The following is a 20,120-nucleotide window of genomic DNA, read 5'->3' on the forward strand; positions in this document are numbered from 1 at the left end:
TGCAGAACAGATTTCAGAGTTGGTATGGGTTAAACCTATTCCACAATTTAAGGTTTTACTTCCAGCTGCTCTGCAGTACTTGAGACTAAAAGAAATACCAACATAATTATTCAGCAATCATGCTCATTTGTTAAACCTTACCTTCTCTGTATAAACCCACCATCACCTTTCATCTTTCTTCCACTCTAGGGGTATTTGGGCTGTGCCCATTCTACCTTTTTCATATTAGAAGGGGCTGTCAGTAATATGGAGTAGGGAGATGGCACTAGCTAATGCTCTCAAGAGGCTGGACCCTCTGCATTTCAGGCCTTATCTGGTTCAGGGACCCATCTGGAGGCTGTAGGTTTCTGAAAAGTTACCCTAGTGTCTATGCACTTATTTTAAAAGTCTGTTTAATTAGGGTATAAATACATCCTAATACAGTCTCAAAAACTATTAGCCACATAGCTTATTGTCATTATAACCATCACAGAGATAGTTCATGACATTGCTTATCATCATTAATCAATAACCAGCCTTGCCCTACTCATTTTGTATAACATTGTGCTTTGTACTGTAGGGGGAATGAAAAGAAGATTCAGATATGAATCCTCAGCTCAAAGAGCTCAGAGAGACCCAGTCTGGAAAGAAGAGCCCTTTCTTTCTGTTGCTTTTTAAGTTTACCACTTTCCTTCACTGTTTTTTAAGGGCCTTTATCAAGAGTGTGGCTTTACCTATTAGAGATCTCATAACTTCTAAAAAAACTTTTTAGTTGTTTTAAAAAATAGTTTTTATTTATTTAAAATTTAAACAATTTAAATTTTAATAAAATTAAAGTATTTTTATTATATTAAATATTAAAAAATAAAAAATTAATTATTTTTTAAATTGAGGTAAAATTCACCTGCCATAAAATATACCAATTTAAAGTGTACAAGTCAGTGTTTTTATTCCTAGAGTCAGGTGAACGTAACCACTATTTAATTGCAGAATATTTTAATCACCCCAGAAGGAAATTTCATACCTGCCAGCAGTTACTCTCTATCCCCCACCCACTCATCAGCCCCTCACAACTGCTAAGCTACCTCCGATCTTATGGATTTGCCTAATATGGATGTTTCATATAAATAGACTCATATAATATGTGGCCTTTTGTCCCTGCTTTCCTTTACTTAGATCTCATGATTTATACTCTCTGCCTTAATTCAAAAGACCAAACTTGTTATATTCTTTAAAATTGGGCATCTCTGTTTCTAAATGCTTGCTCTTCCTCAATCCACATCCTACCTTTACTTCATTCAAAGTTTCAGATGGGTGCACATTTTTCCATACTGTCCCTAGACATAACAGTTATTTACTAAAATTTGTAAATATTTGGTTCTTCTCATCCTTTGAGTTTCTTTTTAAATCTTTTGCTTGTCAATAATATAAATATGTAATAGCAGGATTTTAGTGCTGACTACATTATGGACAGCACAATTGTTATGAACTCATAAATGCTTAGATTCTGGCTTTGGTCCTTAAAGAATTTTATGTATGTATGTGTACGTATGTGTGTGTGTGTTTGTGTGAGCATGTGTTTAGTACTTTATGTTTGCCTTGTCAAAGGGTTCTTGCTCATTTTCCCACTTTTTAGTTTGTGTGAGAAAGAATTGTTTTTGGCTGAGGCCTCCGTAGAAAGATAAAACCTTTGCTACTCACTCATCCGCCTGTGCCAAGTGTATTTTCTCCTTCACATGAATCTTGTGCAGCACGTGGGTCCTAAGCTGAAGGCCTCCTTGCTCAGGTCTTGACACAAAAACCTCTGAAGGGGTTCAGAGGTGTCCTTGGCATTCTGAAAACCATTAAGCTGGATGTTTATGAGGATACTGCCTTTCAAATTTGACTTTTAACCGGTACAATTCTGCATTGTTTTTATTGGACCTTTTGTTTCCCCAGAACAGAGAGATATTTTATTGGGAAAGGTAAAATTTTACTATTTCAGTTGGGGCATGAAAAGTGAGGTTCTCAGGGATAACTCAAATGTACTGTGTAGTAGCGGTTTCTACTAGGAAACATGATTTTTTAAAGCAGTTATGGGGTCCAATAAATTGTACTTAAATTTGATTTCTGCTTGACAGAAGAATTTCTAAAATCTTACAGTTGTCTAATTTTAACATTCCCAGATAATATTAATAGGCAACTTATCCTTTCAAAGTTGAAGATAGAAATTTACATGCTGTGTAATGTGAAGACAAGGACAATATGGAGTCAACACTAAGTTTGTCAGCCAGCCAAATTTTTCTGTGCCACATTTAATTTAGAACTATGCGTATAGTCATTTACTGAGTTAAATTAAATTGCGTTTAAATGCTTTCTTTGGTTAGGCTTTATATTTTCAAAATGAAGAGATCTTATTCCATGAGCCAAGTCTTCTAAAACCTCTTTCTGTTTCAAGCTTACCTTATCATTAAGTGCCTCAATTAACCCCTCCCTCCCCAATCCTGCCCTCTGCCAATGTTTCTGTCCTGCTGTGGCAGTCAAAAACAGATGGTTCCTCTGTTGGACTCATGGCTGGTACGGCTGCTTTATCAGTGCTACAGGCAAGATTGAGCACTCTGTATTGGGCATATGGAAGACAATTCCAAATGGCCATTGCTGGGTGTGTGCACATAGAAAGAGTCTGGCATCAGCAAGAAGACTTTTGGGGCATTCCACTCTTGGGAGAGGCATGTTGATGCCACAGCTGTAGGGTGTGGGTCTGCGGTTGGGCCCATGGTATTTCCTCGCTCTGTCATCAGGCTTAAAGCAAGGCTGAAAAAGCTTGAGTTGCTTACTCCCTGCATGGGCCCAGATACCTCCTCACCCCAGACAGCCCTGTGTTTCCTGGGGAGGTTCAGTTCTGGACCAAATGTAAGGTAATCATCAGGTTGTCTCATCATACAACTCTACAATGTCCAAGCATTTCAAAATTTGTTTCAGTGTGGGCTCATGGAGAAATCTTTGATACAAATTAATAGATGTTGACACTTGTCTTCTGTCCAGGGATATTGGATGTGATATGAAAGTTGCAGGAAGAGTTAGAAAGGATAGATATGACATTACAAAACTAGGGGTTATATGGAGAAAATTATTATACAGCTGAATGTTTCTAATCCCTGGGCAAAGTGACATCAATATGACAATCACTATGCACAAATGAGATGTATAAGTATATGGGAAAGAATAATGACATAAAGAATAATAGTCTGACATGTTTCTGAACACGGGCATTGGGTGATAAGCCATAAAACTGTAAATTGGTATTTTGCCAGCACACCAAGGTGGAAGCATTTTCTCTTCCATAAGTGAAATTACTTTTTCCTGAATGACAAGCTAGGATTACGTTTTTCTGCTGAATGTAGAGCTAGATAGAGTCTCACCTGGTAGACGTGCCTGAAAAAATCTGAATCTCTACTTACTCCCTTATTTGACCTGTAGGTTGTGAGAACATGTTGGAGGCAACATTGTTGTTTTGAGTCCTGAAGTTGCCTGTTTATTTTGCCCCATTCCATAACTGCAGGGAGTACTCCTTGCCCTTGATAGCTGTTTCACAAGCTATAATTGGTTATTTGAAACATTAGCTGTTCCAATGAATTGAATGTATTCAATGTAAATTGAATGAATTCTTGTAAATCCTTTGCTCATGAGGACACACAAACTTGAAGCTCAATCAGCTGTGACTCACTCCTGCTCCCTTCTGGCCTGGAAGCAAGTGCATTCTTAAAAAGTAGTGAGGCAAACACTCTCACAAAACCAGGTTAGGAGAAGTAAGTATAAATAAAGGAAATATTATAATTCCCATATCCAGCGGTAATATTGACTTAGAAGTAGATGGGTTGTGTAGCTGAAACTGCAGACATGCCTTACAAAGAGGGGCTTGGTGTCATCCTTTACTCCTCACGCTTCCTGCAGATAAGGCAGGACGTGGCTGAAGCCAAAGCAGGAGAAACATGTGTGGGGGAAACAGAAGGCTGAGAGGAGGAGCAGAGGCTCCAAACTTACAGGCACACACATCTCTCTTCTGACCCCTGCTGTTTCCCCGTCTGTATAGTGAAAGGTCCAAGCCATAAACAGCCACTTCCATGGACAGCCAAGTGGGCTGTTTGGGAAGAAAAGTTCTGAAGGACAGAAATACGCTTGGCTACATTTCCAAAGCTTCTGTGTAGTCTCTCAGCACTCAAGAAATAGGTGTTCAGAAGCAAATCAAAAGCAGAATTTCCCAATAAAAAACAGACTCATCAGCATTGGGGACATAACATTTTAAACAATGCTCTGGGTCAGACTTTTGGAGGTAGGTGTTCAGAAAAAAAGGTGGTTGATAAAAATATGTCACAAATGCGTCAGCTAAATGTACTTCTTATAGTTCAATTAGTGTCTCCAATTTTTATGACATCTAGAAAACCAGTTTGGATTTCCCCTTTTGCTCAGATCAAAAGGTTTTGGGACCCCAAATCTGCTTTCCAATTCAGAGGACAAGACAGGTCATTCTTATGTCTCTAGAATTACCTGCTTTGTATCCTCACTTCGTGCCTTCAGTTATGTCTGGAAGTGTTTAAGTTTTTTAGGATGCTTAAAGTAAACACAGTGAAATGGTTTGGATTAAACAAGGGGAATTTATTCATGCATGGTTAGAGTCAGGGAAAATGTTCAAATAAAGGCATTATCACATTGATGCTTTCTATCTGAAGACTGGTTGCTGTAGATCTTTGGCTCTTCTGCCACATGATAAGGCACATGGTGTTGTCTGCTGGTCTGTCCCTTCTCTTCTGAGTCGCCCTCTCCCCCTCTCCCTCCCTCTCTCTCCATTCTTTTAATAAAGACTCCGATGATAGGATTAAGGACCATCCCGAATGAGGTGGGTCACACTTTAACTGAAGTCACCTCATCAAAAGGTGCTATTTGCAATGGGTTCACACCCACAGGAATGGATTAACTTGAAGAACATGTTTTTCTGGGATACATTTAGCTCCAAACCATCACAGAGAGTTTGACTAGAAAACTTTTGATTGTGAACGTTGATACTGTTATAATATGGGAAGATCATTGTTCAAATTTAAAAAAACATTTTTTATTCAAGAAAACAAACAGTTCACTTAGATATCTTAGTTAGCTTAACCATAGGCATATTTAAATAAAGTATCCAAATAATCATTGTAAAACCTGTGCTTGCACAGTGAGTTTCATAAACCAATTTAAAATTAAACAAGGAAAAAATCTACTAATTCAGATAGTAGAGTTTCTTAAATTCTAAATATTGAACACTAATTTAAATGCCATTTAATCAGTTGTCAAGATAGCAATCTTGACTATGATTTCAAAATATCAAGTAGAAAGTTATTACAAACATCTACGATGCTATAGTAATGACCTATGTTACTAAACATTTTCCTGATTTCAGGAAAATCTGAAGATACATGTTTTTACAATTAACATATGAAAATCTTAATCACCTTAAGTGAATGTCTTAGCTTATCCTCAATAAGGCCCCAACTCCACTGAACTGGGACAGAATAGTTTTTTCATTGATGAAATTTTAACATGGAATTTTTTATGTCCTTGATCTGGCATTTTATTTAAATGACAAAGTAGTAGACTAGTCCAACATGGTTAATAATTATATATGGGAGAACTGCAAAGAGTTTTTATTTTAAAAAATATTTTAAAATGCCATCACTTTTTCTCAGGTTCTTCTTTGAAAATGTATTTTGCCCCATAAACTTTTCAGTTGAAATACAACTAACAGGATGCTAGAATCAGACTCATCCTGACTTAGTTTTGAGTGGAGCGTTGATACAATTAACATCTGACATCACATTGACTGAGAAACATGTCCCTCACAGAAGAATTCAAAGGGGCATTTTTCAACCCAGTTCTACGTATCTCAGGTACTCGAGTCAGTTGCATGAGAGTGTGGAGAGCAGAGGGGACCTGCAGAGAGATTTCTCTGGAGAAAGGGGTGTTGCTGACTCATGAGTCTCCACTGCCCCTCCACGTACCTAGGCTTATTTTGTGCATCCTCTTTGGGGATGTTCTGAATTATCGTCTAACTCCTGCCCATAAAATGTAGGGGGTGAGAGACCAGCTCATAATAGCTTTGGTGGAACTTTTCTAGGAAACCTTTAACTTCAAACTTAAATGTCCCCCCACCCTTTAAAATCATTTCTGTTCTGATCCTCTGAGAAGTCAAGTTTCAGGCTGGATTTACTAACATGATGTATTACTATGGGGTATAAGTAATCTGCACTCTCGTCTGGTAACACAGTCTCTAGGTTTGGAGATCTTGTCAAGGTGGAGAGGCAGAGAGAGTTTGCATCTGCTTCATCCTCCTGGTCCAAAACATGTGTGTTATTGAACAAAAACTAGGTACTTGCTCTGATAAGGGAGTGATTTCTTTGAAAATAATTGTTTCATCCCCCAACCCCAAACTGTCGCTTTGCTAAGAAATAACGTGTTTGCAGTGGCTAAGGAATATTGATTTCTTGATTAAATTTTCTTGTGCTTTTACCAAGGGCCTTTTTTTTTTCCCTTTACACTTTCTAATGAAGAAAGAGAAGCAGGTTTGGTAGCCCCGTCCCCAATACATCCACCTCAGGCTAAGAGTATATTCTAGAAATAATTCATATTTCCTATGACTAATGGGCTGGTGAGGAGCTGCTGGGACATTTGCTTGATTGAACACGACACAGAATATGTACTTTAATGAATGAGCAGAAATCTGGATTTACCTTCTTTTATTCTTTTCAAAATGCTCAGTAATGTGACTATGAGGTGACTGATGCCACCTTGTGGAGAATTTCAATAAAGGATTGGTAGGCATGATTGAAATGATCTTTACCTCATTTTCTCATGAAATCTGAGAACTGGAAGGGACAATGGAGTTTTATTCTCTCACCCGTTGGCCGTTGCTGAATTCACAGGAGACTCTCTGATGATTTAAAATATTTCAGAGAATAATACTTTCTAGCCACCAGCAGGAGCTCATGCCAAAGCCTAATAATAATAATAATAAAAGTAAAATTAACTTATCCTTATTATGTGCTTGCCACGTTCCAGGCACTGTGCCAAGTGCTTTCCCTCTGTTAATTCTCATAACCACTTTTAGAGGCGGGTGCTTTCATCGTCTCCATTTTACCAATGAGGTAAAGCGAAATCTAGAGAAGTGAGACACTTGCTCCCTCTTACTCAGTTATTAAAGTTCAAACTTTCTAGCCAGTAAACCTTTGAGCTTAGACCTGAACCAAGGCAGTCTGGATCCAAGTTTGCACTTTTGAACCATTTACTGCTTCTTTAAACTGTACAATTATAAATTGAACTTTTCTTTGACATCAAATGCAACTTGACTTTTCAAATTAAATCCCTAATTACTTGTAGAGATGGAAAAATTCTCATGATCATCCTCTGTCAAATAATTGTTTCCGAGAAAGTACAAAGCATTGTGTATACAGCATGTTTAATGCCTAACATTATTGCAGCAGCCTAAGAAAATCATAGATACTTGAGAAATCCAATAGGCATTACATGGGTTAGTTGACCAAATAACAAGATGAGGCTAGAAAATGAAAAGGAAGAGATTTTATGTATTTGGAAAGCAGTATAATGAAGTGTAGGCAGCAATGGATATTTGAAAATTGGTTAGATGTAATCATGAAATCTTATCTAAATTAGGAATTAAGGCTTTCTTAGAAAATTAGAGAAAAAATAATGGAAAATGAGTAAAGGAAAATGAATGGCAATAATTCATTCATAAATGAATAGCCAAGAACAATCATGGTTTACCATTTTGCATTAGTGATATTACAATTTCTGAAATACAGTATTTAAAAAAATGAGTTTAACTTAATGGGAAGAGAAAACAACAGTATATTACTGTAAAGAAGAAAGAGTTAAGTATTAAAAATACATTTAAAATTATTTCTAAGGACTCCTAGCTTATTTTCTTAGAGAAACTGTCTAATATTTTTAATGAATGAAATAATAGATATTACAATATAATGACAAGTAATACTCTAGATATTACAATATAATGACAAGTAATACTCTCTAGCAAATAAAATGTAGAGTTGGAGAATTTCTCCTTTCCCATCATATAATGTGTGTGAAGGTAAATATACATTAGACTCACGAATGGACCCATGAGGGCAGAGATGGCTTGTGCTAATGCCCGCTGCTTGGCTCCACCTCTTGTGTGACACACAGGACTTCTTAGAAGTTGAGAGAGGCCTAGGACACTGCAATTTTTAATATTCCTATTATGTTAAAAGTTAATCATATAAACACAGAGTTGCAAATATTGTGGCACTCTAAGCTTCTAACACACATATATACAAGTGCAATGACCATTATATAACTCTCATTTGCAAGTATCATCAAAAGTTTAATCGGAAGTCTTTTATGAAGTGTGGCTCTGGTCAGATCATTCTAATGGGCCCTGATGACATCCATACCGTGAGGAAGCACTGTGGTTCCAGTTCCTAAGATGCACAGAGTTTACCTGCCGCCTTTATTTCATCTAAATTTTCAGCAAAGACAAACATAATCATGAAAGCCATTGAGATTGCCAAGAGGGTTGTTAGGGAGCCAGAAATGTAACATCTTCTGGGTCATACTTCTAATAGTTGAACAACTGCACTAAAAGAAAGATGGTTATAAAAAATCACTTCACTATGCATGAAGAATGAGGTAGCTTTTAATCAACAGATGTTGAGAATCTTTATTCATCACAACAGTCCTCTTAAGAAAGTGATAATACACTCACATTGCTGGAAATGAAAAAAATAATGGTCAAGGTCAGAAACACCTATAGAAACCTAAGTCCTTGTCTGGTTTCATAGTTTAGCACTATCCCGGGAAAAGTGATAATCTCTTAAATTTCAAGTTCAGAGTATTTCTGTTATCATTCATGCTGTAGCTTACGAAACTGATACATTTTCAAAGGTCTAGTAAATCCTCCATCTCCCAAAAGTTGTATCTAGATTATCTTTATTGTCTGAAAATATAAGGACCAAAAAAGAAGATATTGCCATCATGAAAAAATAGCTCTAAGGGAGAAACACATTTTCTATTACCAAGCATAAGCCTGAATCAGTGCTCTTTTTCTTTTTCTGCCTGTCTTCGGTTTTCTGTCTGGCTCATGAATGCCCCCCTCCCCGCCCCAGCCCAAGTAATTTAAGTGTTGTCTAAAATAATGCGGAAGTCCTCAATGTAAATGCATCAGGATTTGTCTAAGTGGCCACTTAAACTCTGGGAGAAATAAAAATAATGCTACCATCCTGTGGCTCCAGAAAGCATAGAACATTCAGGTTTGACACTGGAAGAGAAATCTCTGTGGTGTGGAGGAAAGGTCGGGAAACTTATTACTGATTTGGTCCTTGACTCTGGCCTCACCTGGACAGCTGTCTGATCACAGATCCCACCACGATGTTAGCCCCTGAGACTGTCATTTACCATTACAGACTTTGACCTGATCTCTTCAAGGTGATTTTTTCCAGAAAAAAAAAGTTATACCAAATTAAGGAAAAACAGCATAATCATCTAATCAGGAGGATTTTTTAATTCATGGGTCTGTATGTTTAGTTTCTCAGGAAAAGAAAACTAAGTTAAGGTGATTTTCCTAAGATTATATAATAAATGTTTATCTTTCTTGGACTTTTTAAACTAAAGTTTTGCCTGAATGATGTGTCTCTTTTCTTAAACAAACCTTACTAGTTTTATTTCTTGAGTTGATGTGAATTTTTTACAGAGAAATCAGTGTTTTTCACTTCTTGAAGGAAATGATGGAATCTGAAACTGAGAGGATGCAAAGGGGTTAGAAGACTTCAATTCCATGATATGGGAAGGGTGTGTTTGGCAGTAGATTGTTTTAATTTCCTTTGGGGCTCTTCAGGCTTATCTGAAAGTCTCCTGTGCAATCCATCATTGCCAAAAGAACATAATTTGTTTTGATGGGGGACCATATATTTCACGTGTCATGTGCTCCCACCCAACTGACTGGAGGAAGCCATAGCATGTGGCTGTGCCAGTTTTCCCTACAAGCAACACATTATCAGGATATGGGAAGAGCTGTCATCAGGAACACTAAAAAGACACAACTCACGGTCAAACAAAAAACCGATATTTTAGTATTCTATTGCTGCTGCAATAAATTACCATAAATTTGGTGGCTTAAAACAATGCAAATTTATTATCTCATTGTTCTCATTGACTCTGGGAGGGTTCAGCATAGACTCTCACAAGGCCAAAGTCAAGGTGTTTGGGCTACCTTCCTTCTTTAAGGCTCTTGGGATCAATATGCTTCCAAGATCAGTCTAGGTGTTGGTTATAGGGCTGAGTTCCTGCCCCTATGACTGTCCCTTGAGATCTTTGTCCCTAGAAGCTGCCTTAGTTTATTCTCATGCACTCCGTGTGGCCTGCTCCAGCAGTGATGCACACTCTCAAGCTTAAAATAGCTCCTGCTTTTCCTTCTGCTGAATCTCTCTAGCCTCAGCCAGAGAAAGTTTTCTTCTCTGATGTGCCCATGAGATTAGATTGGGCCCATCCAGATAATCTAGAATAATCTGCTATTTTAATCACATCTGAAAAGTCCTTTTTGCCATGCAATATAACATATTTACGGATCCCAGGGATTAGGATGTGAAAAACATACGGGATCATTCTGTCGACCACATCTAGGTTGTCGGCTAAGACAAATGTTCCTCCAAGTTTCAGTCATCCGATGTACCCCAACATTGTGATCAGCCCAGTTTACTTTCAGACATGGGGAAAGCACCAGCTCAAAGCACCAGCTCACCAAACCTCCACACTGTGTCGTACCAGGCCTTGTTCTCCTCGCTCCTCAGATCTGGGGTTTCGTTTTTTATTTTTTTGAGATTTTGTTTCTGATCTCCTGGTGTGTGCCTTTGCTGTTGGCCCCCTTACATAGTTGGCAGCACAGTGTCCAGACAGGGGCATGCTTCTTGTTTCTACCTGGGACCTAATGTTTCTCCTGGTAATGCTGGTGATAATACCACCTCGCTTTGAAAAAGTCTGGAAAAGCCATGAAATGTAGGGAAAACTGCATGTTTTTGAAACCATGGAGATAGGGATTTGAGCACCCAGCCTGCTTCTTAATGGCTCTTATCCTTTCTGAGTCTTAATTTTCCTATCCTCGATATAAGGATAGTTTGTGGATGAAATGAGTTTATAAATATAATGAAGGAGCTAGGGTAAATGTCCTGTACATTGTAAGTGCTTGATAAGTGCTACCTATGATTATAATTATTTCCTAAAATCAAAAGACCAATATCTGTATTTTCAGCACTAGAGAGTAACTTTGTTCTTAGAACTTCTATTTGCAGAACTATTCAACAGCAGGGACATTCGTAATCCACAATGGGACATCTGCAAACCAATCCCCAACTGAGGAACCAGTATACCCTAGCACCATATTCTGGTAAACATTAGTAATGTTCTTAATAAACACGGTCATAACAGTAATAATAACTGACATCTCTCAAGCTCTTGTTATTGCCAGACACTGCTCTTAACCCTTAATATTATTAATTCATTTAATTCATTACAATAACCCTATGCGAGAAAGAATAGCATAGAAGGAATATAGGTGATGCAAAGGCCAACAAGTATACATGGCAGGAGCCTACTTTGTTTGCAAGACCCCACTCTGATGGCAACAACGTCTCCCTCAAACCCTGCCACTTCCTCAGTTGACCTCACCCACAGTTCACCCTCAGTTTCTTGCCCAGCTGTGGCTTATAGCTACACCCTCTGCTTTCACCAAACTCTCGCCCACTCCAATGAGAGCCTCTCCAGCAGTCTTGACTCTGGTCTGCTAATGTTTCTGCTCTGGTTTTCCTGCTGGTTTTCACCCCAGGGTAGTTGCCATGTGTCTCCCCAGTCGGGCTGCTGTGCCCCCAGCAGTGCACTGTGGCCAGTGTGAAATGTAGCTACACTGGTGTTTACATCTGTCAAAACTTATCAAACCATGCACTTAAAATCCATAGGTTTTAATCTTTGAGTATTGTATCTCCATTGAAAGAATGAGATAGAAAAACAATAAACCTGGAATGCTTTTAACCATTAAGATAACATGAAATGTAATATAATACTCCCAAATATTTGAATGGGCTACTTTAGGAAATGCTTATATTGAAGACTATTTATTTATCTTCTGAAAAGCCTCTTGTGAATATGCTACTTAATTGTGATTCAGTTTTCTTATGCAGTCAACAGAAGTTATTCATTATATCTTTCCGGATATATTGCCATGTGCCCTTTTGTAAATAACAGTAAATATGCAACTTGTTAAAGTTTCTATTTTGTTCATTCTTCTGGACATGCCAAATCTAGGTTCATCACTCTCCTACTGCTTAGCACTCTCAACCAAGCTCCAATTTTTTGTTTCTGTACTAGCGCAAGCACTCCTTTTACATCCCATGTAGCTTCACCTAGAAACCTAGTCTCCACATACCTCCTTGGTATATTTTCCCTATTGCAGGATATTTAGAAATGTCCTCAGCCTAATCTGTGACATCTGCTCTCAGGGTTTCAGTGTGTGGACCTCATTTTCAGTCATTGAAAAATAGACACATTGAGTAAGCTGAAACTACCATCCCTAAAACTCTGTTTTGCCCTTGCTGAATGTTATCTTTTCTAGGGTGTGTAGAGAAAGTTAGGAGAAGATAGATTTTTTTTCTGATTCTAATTTGCTTTTCCTCTTAACTTCTTTCATTCTATGACTCTTCCTTATGGCCATTGAAAGATGAAATGAGAAGCCGATGAATTCATGCAGAAGCATGACTAAAAGAGGCCAATGAATTATCTTGAATTTGAGTCTTCCCCAAGTACCAATAACTCCCGATGATTCTAGTTGTTAGTATATAGCTCAGTTACATCTAAGCAATTAAAGATCAAGTTGATAATTTTTTAGTAACTCCAAAATACTCCTTTTTTTTTTTTTCAAGAATACAGGTATATGATCTTCAAGTTTGACAATTTGCTTTTCTTTTTTGCAGGAGAAGATTTTTTAATAGCTTTTCCCTCAGAATGTGGCTTATAATCTTGCTATTATGATATAGTGTATAAGGTCTTTACTGTGGGACACTTTTTTCCATTCTTGCTTCTGTAAAATATTCAGGATATACAATTTTATTTCTCAGTCTGTGACTTGGCCTTGGGCAAATTCGTTTGCTTTTGTTTCCATATTACGATTGTTTCCATATTGTTTATTGTTAACAATTGCATTCCTAATGAGCATTTGTGATAAAATGTTATATGACCTTTGTTTCAGAGAAAAAAAAAAAAAAACTTTCCAAATCGAATTCATGTCATTTAGAGGGCAATTTTTTTACTTTGAAAGAGAATCCATGTAAAAATCACAAGCCTGAATGATTCTTCTCCACATTGCCAGTAAAAACAGACCAAACATATTCTTTATGTGACTCATTATTTGCTTACAGTTTTATTAAATTTACGCATCTTCATGGACTTTGTAAACTTTTTTTTCATGACAACTATTTTGTAAATTTTGTTGGACTTGCATAAATAGGAGTCTTAAAATTTAATTGGAAGTACATTTATGATTGAAACATGTATGACCAAACTTAGATTTTCATTTAAAAACAAATTGCTATCCAAAGATTAGCGATATTTTCTATTCCTGACCCAAATCACTGTCATTTGTAGGTTTGAAATGTAAGTCATTTGTTACTCAAGCCAAATTGTGCTTATGCTCTTCTTAATAAAGATCTTTAAGATTTCCATGATCAGGAATCATGATTTTCCATAGTGACGCTTTTGCCCCAGAGGGGATGCTGTGCTTGACTAGTGGACCAAATGAATAACATCGCGGTTCATCAGTATTCACAGTAGCCCACCAGAGAGAGCTGTGCCTCTGGGTGTGTGAGCGCTTGCCCACCCCTGCAGGTACATTCTAACTTGCAGGGCCCTAGGCATCATCCATATGGTTGGGGTTTTTCTGTCATTTATTTTTTATTTTGAAATAATTCCACATTTACAGAGAAGTTGCAATGCCCTTCACCCAGAGACTCCATTCGAGTTTGCTGCCTTCCTAGAATGTATTTTATAGCAGAAGATTCAACCTGGGGTCATGCTTTGCATTTCGTTGTTTTGTCATTCCAGTCAGCTTCAGACTAGGTCTACATACCTTTCCTGACTTTCATGATCTTTTAAGAGTCCGCGCCTATAATTTTGAAGACTGTTCCTAAATTTATGTTTATGTCATGTTTCCCCATGTTTAGATACAGGCTCTGCATTTTTGGCTGCAGTGTCGTAGAAGTGGTGATGTCTCACTGCATCCCATAAGGTGGTGTGTGATGCTAATTTGTCACAGTAGTGGTGTTGTTAACTGGAATCATTGAGCGAGATTGTATTTGCCAGGTTTTTCCGCCATAAAGGTGACTCTTTCCCTTTACAATTAATAGGTATTTTGTTGAAGGAGGCTTGGAACCTATGTAAGTTCCAAACTTCACCCATAAGTTTCAGCATCAGTTTATGTATCTTGCCTGAATTATTATTTTGGTGATTGCCAATGGTGTTTTCCAATTCCATCATTTCTTCTATATTTATCAGCATTCTATGTAAGGAAAAGATTTCCCTTTCCATTTACTTATTCATTCATTTAATTATGTTAGTGTTGACATGTGGATTCCCATTTTATTCACTGAAATATAGTGTGATATCATCATTATTTATTTTGTCTCAGAATTTGCTAGAGGAAAGCCTGCAAGCTGGCTTCTGAAATGTTCCCGTCCATTTTTGAGCGCATCTTTACTTTTTGACATTACAAAATGTTCGAGGCTCATCCCAGCATGGAACCAGTTATTTCTGTGAGGAACCCTGGTTCCTCTAAGTACATTATGATATTTAGATACCAAGATCTGGGCACTTTGTGTTGTCCATGCTGCCAGGGTGTCACTGTTTTCAAGAAACAGGGCCAGGAAATAGATTTTTTGAATGCACAGGTATATTTTAAATCACACCTACTTTTACATCTATATGCATTTTGTTATCATCTACCTCTCTCTGTCTCTATCTAATATATCTGTTCTTTATATCTACCTATCTCTCTAAAGCTGTTAATTAACACTGATATAATTAATTCCAGTCTAACATCATGAAGTTCACTTGAGCTTTGCCCTTTTCAAGTTTGTAACTCTCTTTGTCGGTGATGAGACAGACCTTACTCCAGTTAGCTTTGGTATATTTATTTATCTAATCAGTCTATGTGTTTATAAGCCTCCTGACTCTCTCAGCCACCTCATGTGGGTCCCAGTGGTAAATTCTGGCTACTCTACCAGCTAAATGACAGATTTTTGTTGGAAACTTTTTGCCATGTTAGTTCATTTTCTCTCTCTCTTCATAAGTATATGTGAAACACTGGCAATTCAATGAGTAGGGAAACACTAACTGTTTTACCCCATGGTTGAGATATAATCATAAACTGATTTGGTATAAATTAAATGGACTGTATCTTCAATTAGTGAGCCAGTTAAGGATTGTAATAATAGAAATTCCTATTCTTTATTGCTTTCAGGTGGTAATTCCTCTTCAAATGAAAGCATTATTTAAATATAAGTTAATGCTTTCTTACTAAGTGTCATCTATATGTTTACCTGCAATATATGTATCTTTAATACTCAGATTCATTAATGGGTTTTGCAACTGTTGAAAAATGTGTGTAAGACTGCTGGTTTTTCACAAAGACAATTTTATTTTTTCATTAAAATATCTGAAAGCAGAAGAGATTTACATAATGCAAGGAAGATAAGAACCATATCAACAAATAATAAAAGTTTACAAGATTGTTTGCATAAGGCAAATGATATTATGCAAATAGCTAAGCCAAACTTTTACATTAACAGAGAATACTGTCTATATATTTTCTGAAAAATGTCTTGAAATGCAGAGTTGCTAGACAACACATGGTATTGCCATATTGTTGTCAAAATCTGAGGTACAGCTTTGTAAGGAATTTGCTCGCCAGCTATGACTTTACTATTTCTCATTGATATAGTTGTTGGTCATACATTGCTTATTCTAAGCTCCAGTATTTGCATTTACATTACCACCACAAAGTGAAGGATATTTCTTATTATCGTAGCATCTGTTTTGATTCTTCATTGCTCTGTAGCTAATATCATGATTATGAGAGATTTAAGTTTTGATACTGACACACAAAGACATATTTATAATCCTTCCTTTTCAATCTCATATTTTATGAGATTGATGTCTCCTAATTGGAGAAGCACAATTAACTCTAGAGATTGGCTGGGCTTTGAAAAGCTCCATGCACCTCAGTCCCTACCCCATTCATAGGGTCATATTCACCTTGCAGACATTCTTGCATTTAGTGTACGGAGATATTATACCTAATGGGTTAGCTCAGTAATTCAGAGTATAATATCACTGGCAGATTTAGGCTGAGCTTTTGAACAAATAGCAAGTGACCTTAAGTAGATTTTGCTTAGAAACCACTTTGAAACCCTTGTGCCATGTGCTTTGTGCATGAAGCCTGTCACTTCTCAGGGAGTCAGCCGAGGGGACTCTGGAGTCCATGTTTCAGTACAGAGGCACTGTTCTCTTCTAGTTATCACAGTAACAGTTACATGGAAAAATCTATGCATAGTAGGTTTCTCAAATTTCAGAATTCAGAGTCTTCCGCCATTTTGTTTATTATGTCAAGGGTCCAACACTGCAATGCTGTCTCAATTCATAATTCCAACAGTGTATTTTAATTGGTGGATTTAAGTTACATTAAAGCTGTTGATAAATTGTGATGATGTCTTCTAATTAGTGGACAGGCATTTTGTTGCTGTCATGTTTTGATTTGTTTGGTAAATCTCTTGCTATCAAACCTGTGGTTTTATATTCCACAGAATCTTTTATTACAAGCACTTCCTTCCTCAATCATTCAAGACAACATTTTCTTCATGCTGTAGTGAATCTTCCACATATATTCCTGTCTTAAGAATCGGTTCTGTCCCACTCTGTTATCTAAGTGCTTTCATCTTTGTTCTCATCTGGTGTGTGTCTCAGTTTCCCTTTTCATGGTCATATTTGATCACAGAACAAGTTAGTTGTGTTATAACAGCATAACAGTAGTCATAAGGGCTGAAAATCAGCTCTGAAGGCCACCAGCTTGTCTCCTATACTTTATACAGGGAATTGATATATAATAGTGCTAATCTCAAACCAGGCATGCAGTGAAAGCTGAGTGCATGTAAAATGTGAACTCCATAAAGGCAGGCACCTTTGACTCTTCTGTTCACAAGCAACTAACCCGGTGCCTGGCATACAGTAAGTACTTGACAAGCTGTTGTTGCTATTCTCATCTGCTGCTCTATCCCTTACCTCCTCACTCTGAAAATTAAAGATAAAGGACATGTGAATAAAGTGTAATAAAGAGTTTGATACTAAATAGGTTATTTAGCAAAAATTCTATTTTTCGAGTCTTAGGCAAATGATTGGGTTAAAACTGTATTCTTGGGAAAACATAGCTTCAGAGGCTAAAGTTGCTTTGTTTTTCCTTCTCAGGCATCCTGTTCTCCCTTGTGGTGATGCTGTATGTCATCTGGGTCCAGGCAGTGGCTGACATGGAAAGCTACAGAAATGTGAAGATGAGAGTCTGCTTGGAATTCACCCCTTCTGTTCAGTATGGCTGGTCATTTTTTCTGGCCCCAGCTGGCATATTTTTTTCTTTGCTCGCAGGGTTACTATTTTTAGTTGTTGGTCGGCATATTCAGATACATCTTTAATCAAACTGTGGCCACCACCAGCATTTTCTTAAAAGATTTTAAAACAGAGCATATGTTTAGTGATCCAGGGTAGAATCAGTTGATGTGACTTTTTAGTTGCTATGTGAATTAACAGTTTCGCTTGTGATTTCTTATCAGACGATCCTATAGTCTCTCCAGACCTCACCATATTTCGTTTTTTCTACATGTTATCAAAGGTGTAGTTCTTTAGGAAGCCAGTAACATTGGCTTCCCTTTAACTGCACATGTTAGAGTTCATGCAGGTTGCAAAGGTCTGATATTAGTATAACACCATCACATGGGGCAAAGCAAGATTTGGTCTCAAGCCTTCTTGGCATTCGCTTCTGCTGTTGAAAGAAAAAAATCTTTGGAAAATGATAAGAACAGAAAACAAATGTTGCCAGAGCAACTTACTTCATGTATTTTCCACACACATGCATATCCACATCCACATCCATGACTCCTGTGAGTAAATTATTCATTATTTAAAAATAGATAGCAATGGGCAGGCCACAGCGGTGGCTCAGCAGGCAGAGTTTTCACTGGTCATGCCGGAGACCCTGCTTCTATTCCTGGTGCCTGCACATGCAAAAAATAAAATAAAATAAAATAAAATAAATAGCAGTTGTTTTTGTAGCAGGAGCCTTGCAAACTCATTACATAAAATGGGCCACAACGGACAAAACTGATAATGTGTACTTGTATCACTCTCTTACAAAATTGTCTGGTTATCTAATTTCACTTAATTGTGCATGCTTACACAAACCTTAAACTATATTTAAAAGCAGAAATCTGAATACCAAAATCATGTATAATGTAAATTGGATTTTATGAACTTACAGTGGTTAACTGCATATATAACATGGTTAAAAAATGTGAAATCCATGCACCTTAGCTTAATACATAATTCTGTTTGATATTTTAAAACTTTTATTTAAAAATTACATTGCTAAGATATTCAGCATGCAGACGTTTTTGAGGAAATGTGCTTTTAATTTCTACTAGCTATAAATTTTCAAAACACTTCCATATGAGGATCACAATAGTTTTGCTTTATAAAGACTATGAAATATAAACTTTTCCCAAGATTTTACAGGTTCCTATTCTTCTGATCATTTGATTCCCTTAATTACTAACCCTCAATTTTTCATCTTTACGCTAGGTATATTAATGTTTCCAGATCTGCTATTTCCTTTAACCTCTTGGAAGAAGGGTTTTTTTGTGGGGAAAATAATTCCTTATTATTTAGTAGTATGTACATTTTGCATATCAAAGGTATGCATTTGGCACTAATTTTGATTGAAATCAAATCCATCTGAAACATCTAGGTAGCATTTGCATTTTGGAAGCCTCCCTTAAGGAGTTTGGTGGTAGTGAAGGAAAAGAGAAATGACATGGAAGCTGTGTTTGGTATGCAGCTTTTCATTCCACAGCTGGTGTGAATACAGGAGGCATGACTCAGAGGAAGAGAAAGAGTGATCACCTGGAAAATGCTAGTGGTGGGGTGGATGTCTGCCTCCAGTGTAGTTGCTCCTGTGTTGGAGAGACCCCCTGCGTCTTCTCTGCAGACCTTCTACTTTACCACTGTCGTGCTTTTACGACAGGAAGCCTTGGAGGAATAGCAGAGATCTGAAGTATCTACAGAGGCATTTTAGTGACAATCAGAGCTTACTTATAATTAAATAAAAAGCTTTCAGGGGTTTAACTAGTTTCTCCAACCATTTCAGTTATATCAAAAACATTTTTGTGGGGCTTTCCTTTGTCTTTTCTGTTTCATTTTTATAGCACATCATTTGACTCTCTGCTTTTGGCTTGAATATTAGAAAAATTATTATGAGTTCTGCTCTGCATATTGACTGTGATATTAAATTTTAGCATGCCATTAAGCTTCCCAGACGATGCCGGATGCATTGGATTAGTTCATGTCATCTGTAAATACAATTCTTTTTTGTAGAACTTTGGAATGGAGCCTTTTTCTGATGTACTGTATGTTATTTAAATTTCACATACAAGCTGCTTTTAGTAAAGGTTTGAATATTTATAAATTTCAGATGGTTATCCTCACTCTCTAGAACACTATGCGGCTACCATACATCCATCCTCAGGCAATTGGCTGAATACTTGATGTGTATGACACTTTATACAGAGATCCACACTTTGGAACTATTTTATAGTTGTAATGCATCAATCACACTAATTTCAAACATATTTCCTGATCTTTTTACCAGCAGTCCTCGGAAGGAATGAAGGTGAGTTGTGTTTCCTATGTCACTGAGTAAGATATGCTTTAAAATAGCAGATATCTATAAAAAAATTAAAAAAAAAATAAAAAGGTAAAATATGAAACAAAAC

The 20,120-nt window shown here is 37.1% G+C and overlaps 1 protein-coding gene across 1 annotated transcript in view; it reads left to right on the forward strand.

Annotated features, from left to right (window-relative positions):
* TMEM182 (transmembrane protein 182) overlaps positions 1 to 19,818 on the forward strand; it is a 46,897-nt gene extending 27,079 nt beyond the window's left edge. Inside the window, exon 5 of the mRNA XM_077134917.1 lies at positions 17,548 to 19,818. Coding sequence (XP_076991032.1) covers positions 17,548 to 17,768 — 221 coding nt within the window. The 3' untranslated portion in view covers positions 17,769 to 19,818. The remainder of the gene's footprint in view (positions 1 to 17,547) is intronic.
* Positions 19,819 to 20,120: the final 302 nt, after the last annotated feature.

Source organism: Tamandua tetradactyla, chromosome 17 (assembly GCF_023851605.1).
Source record: "Tamandua tetradactyla isolate mTamTet1 chromosome 17, mTamTet1.pri, whole genome shotgun sequence".
Classification (NCBI taxonomy): Eukaryota; Metazoa; Chordata; class Mammalia; order Pilosa; family Myrmecophagidae; genus Tamandua; species Tamandua tetradactyla.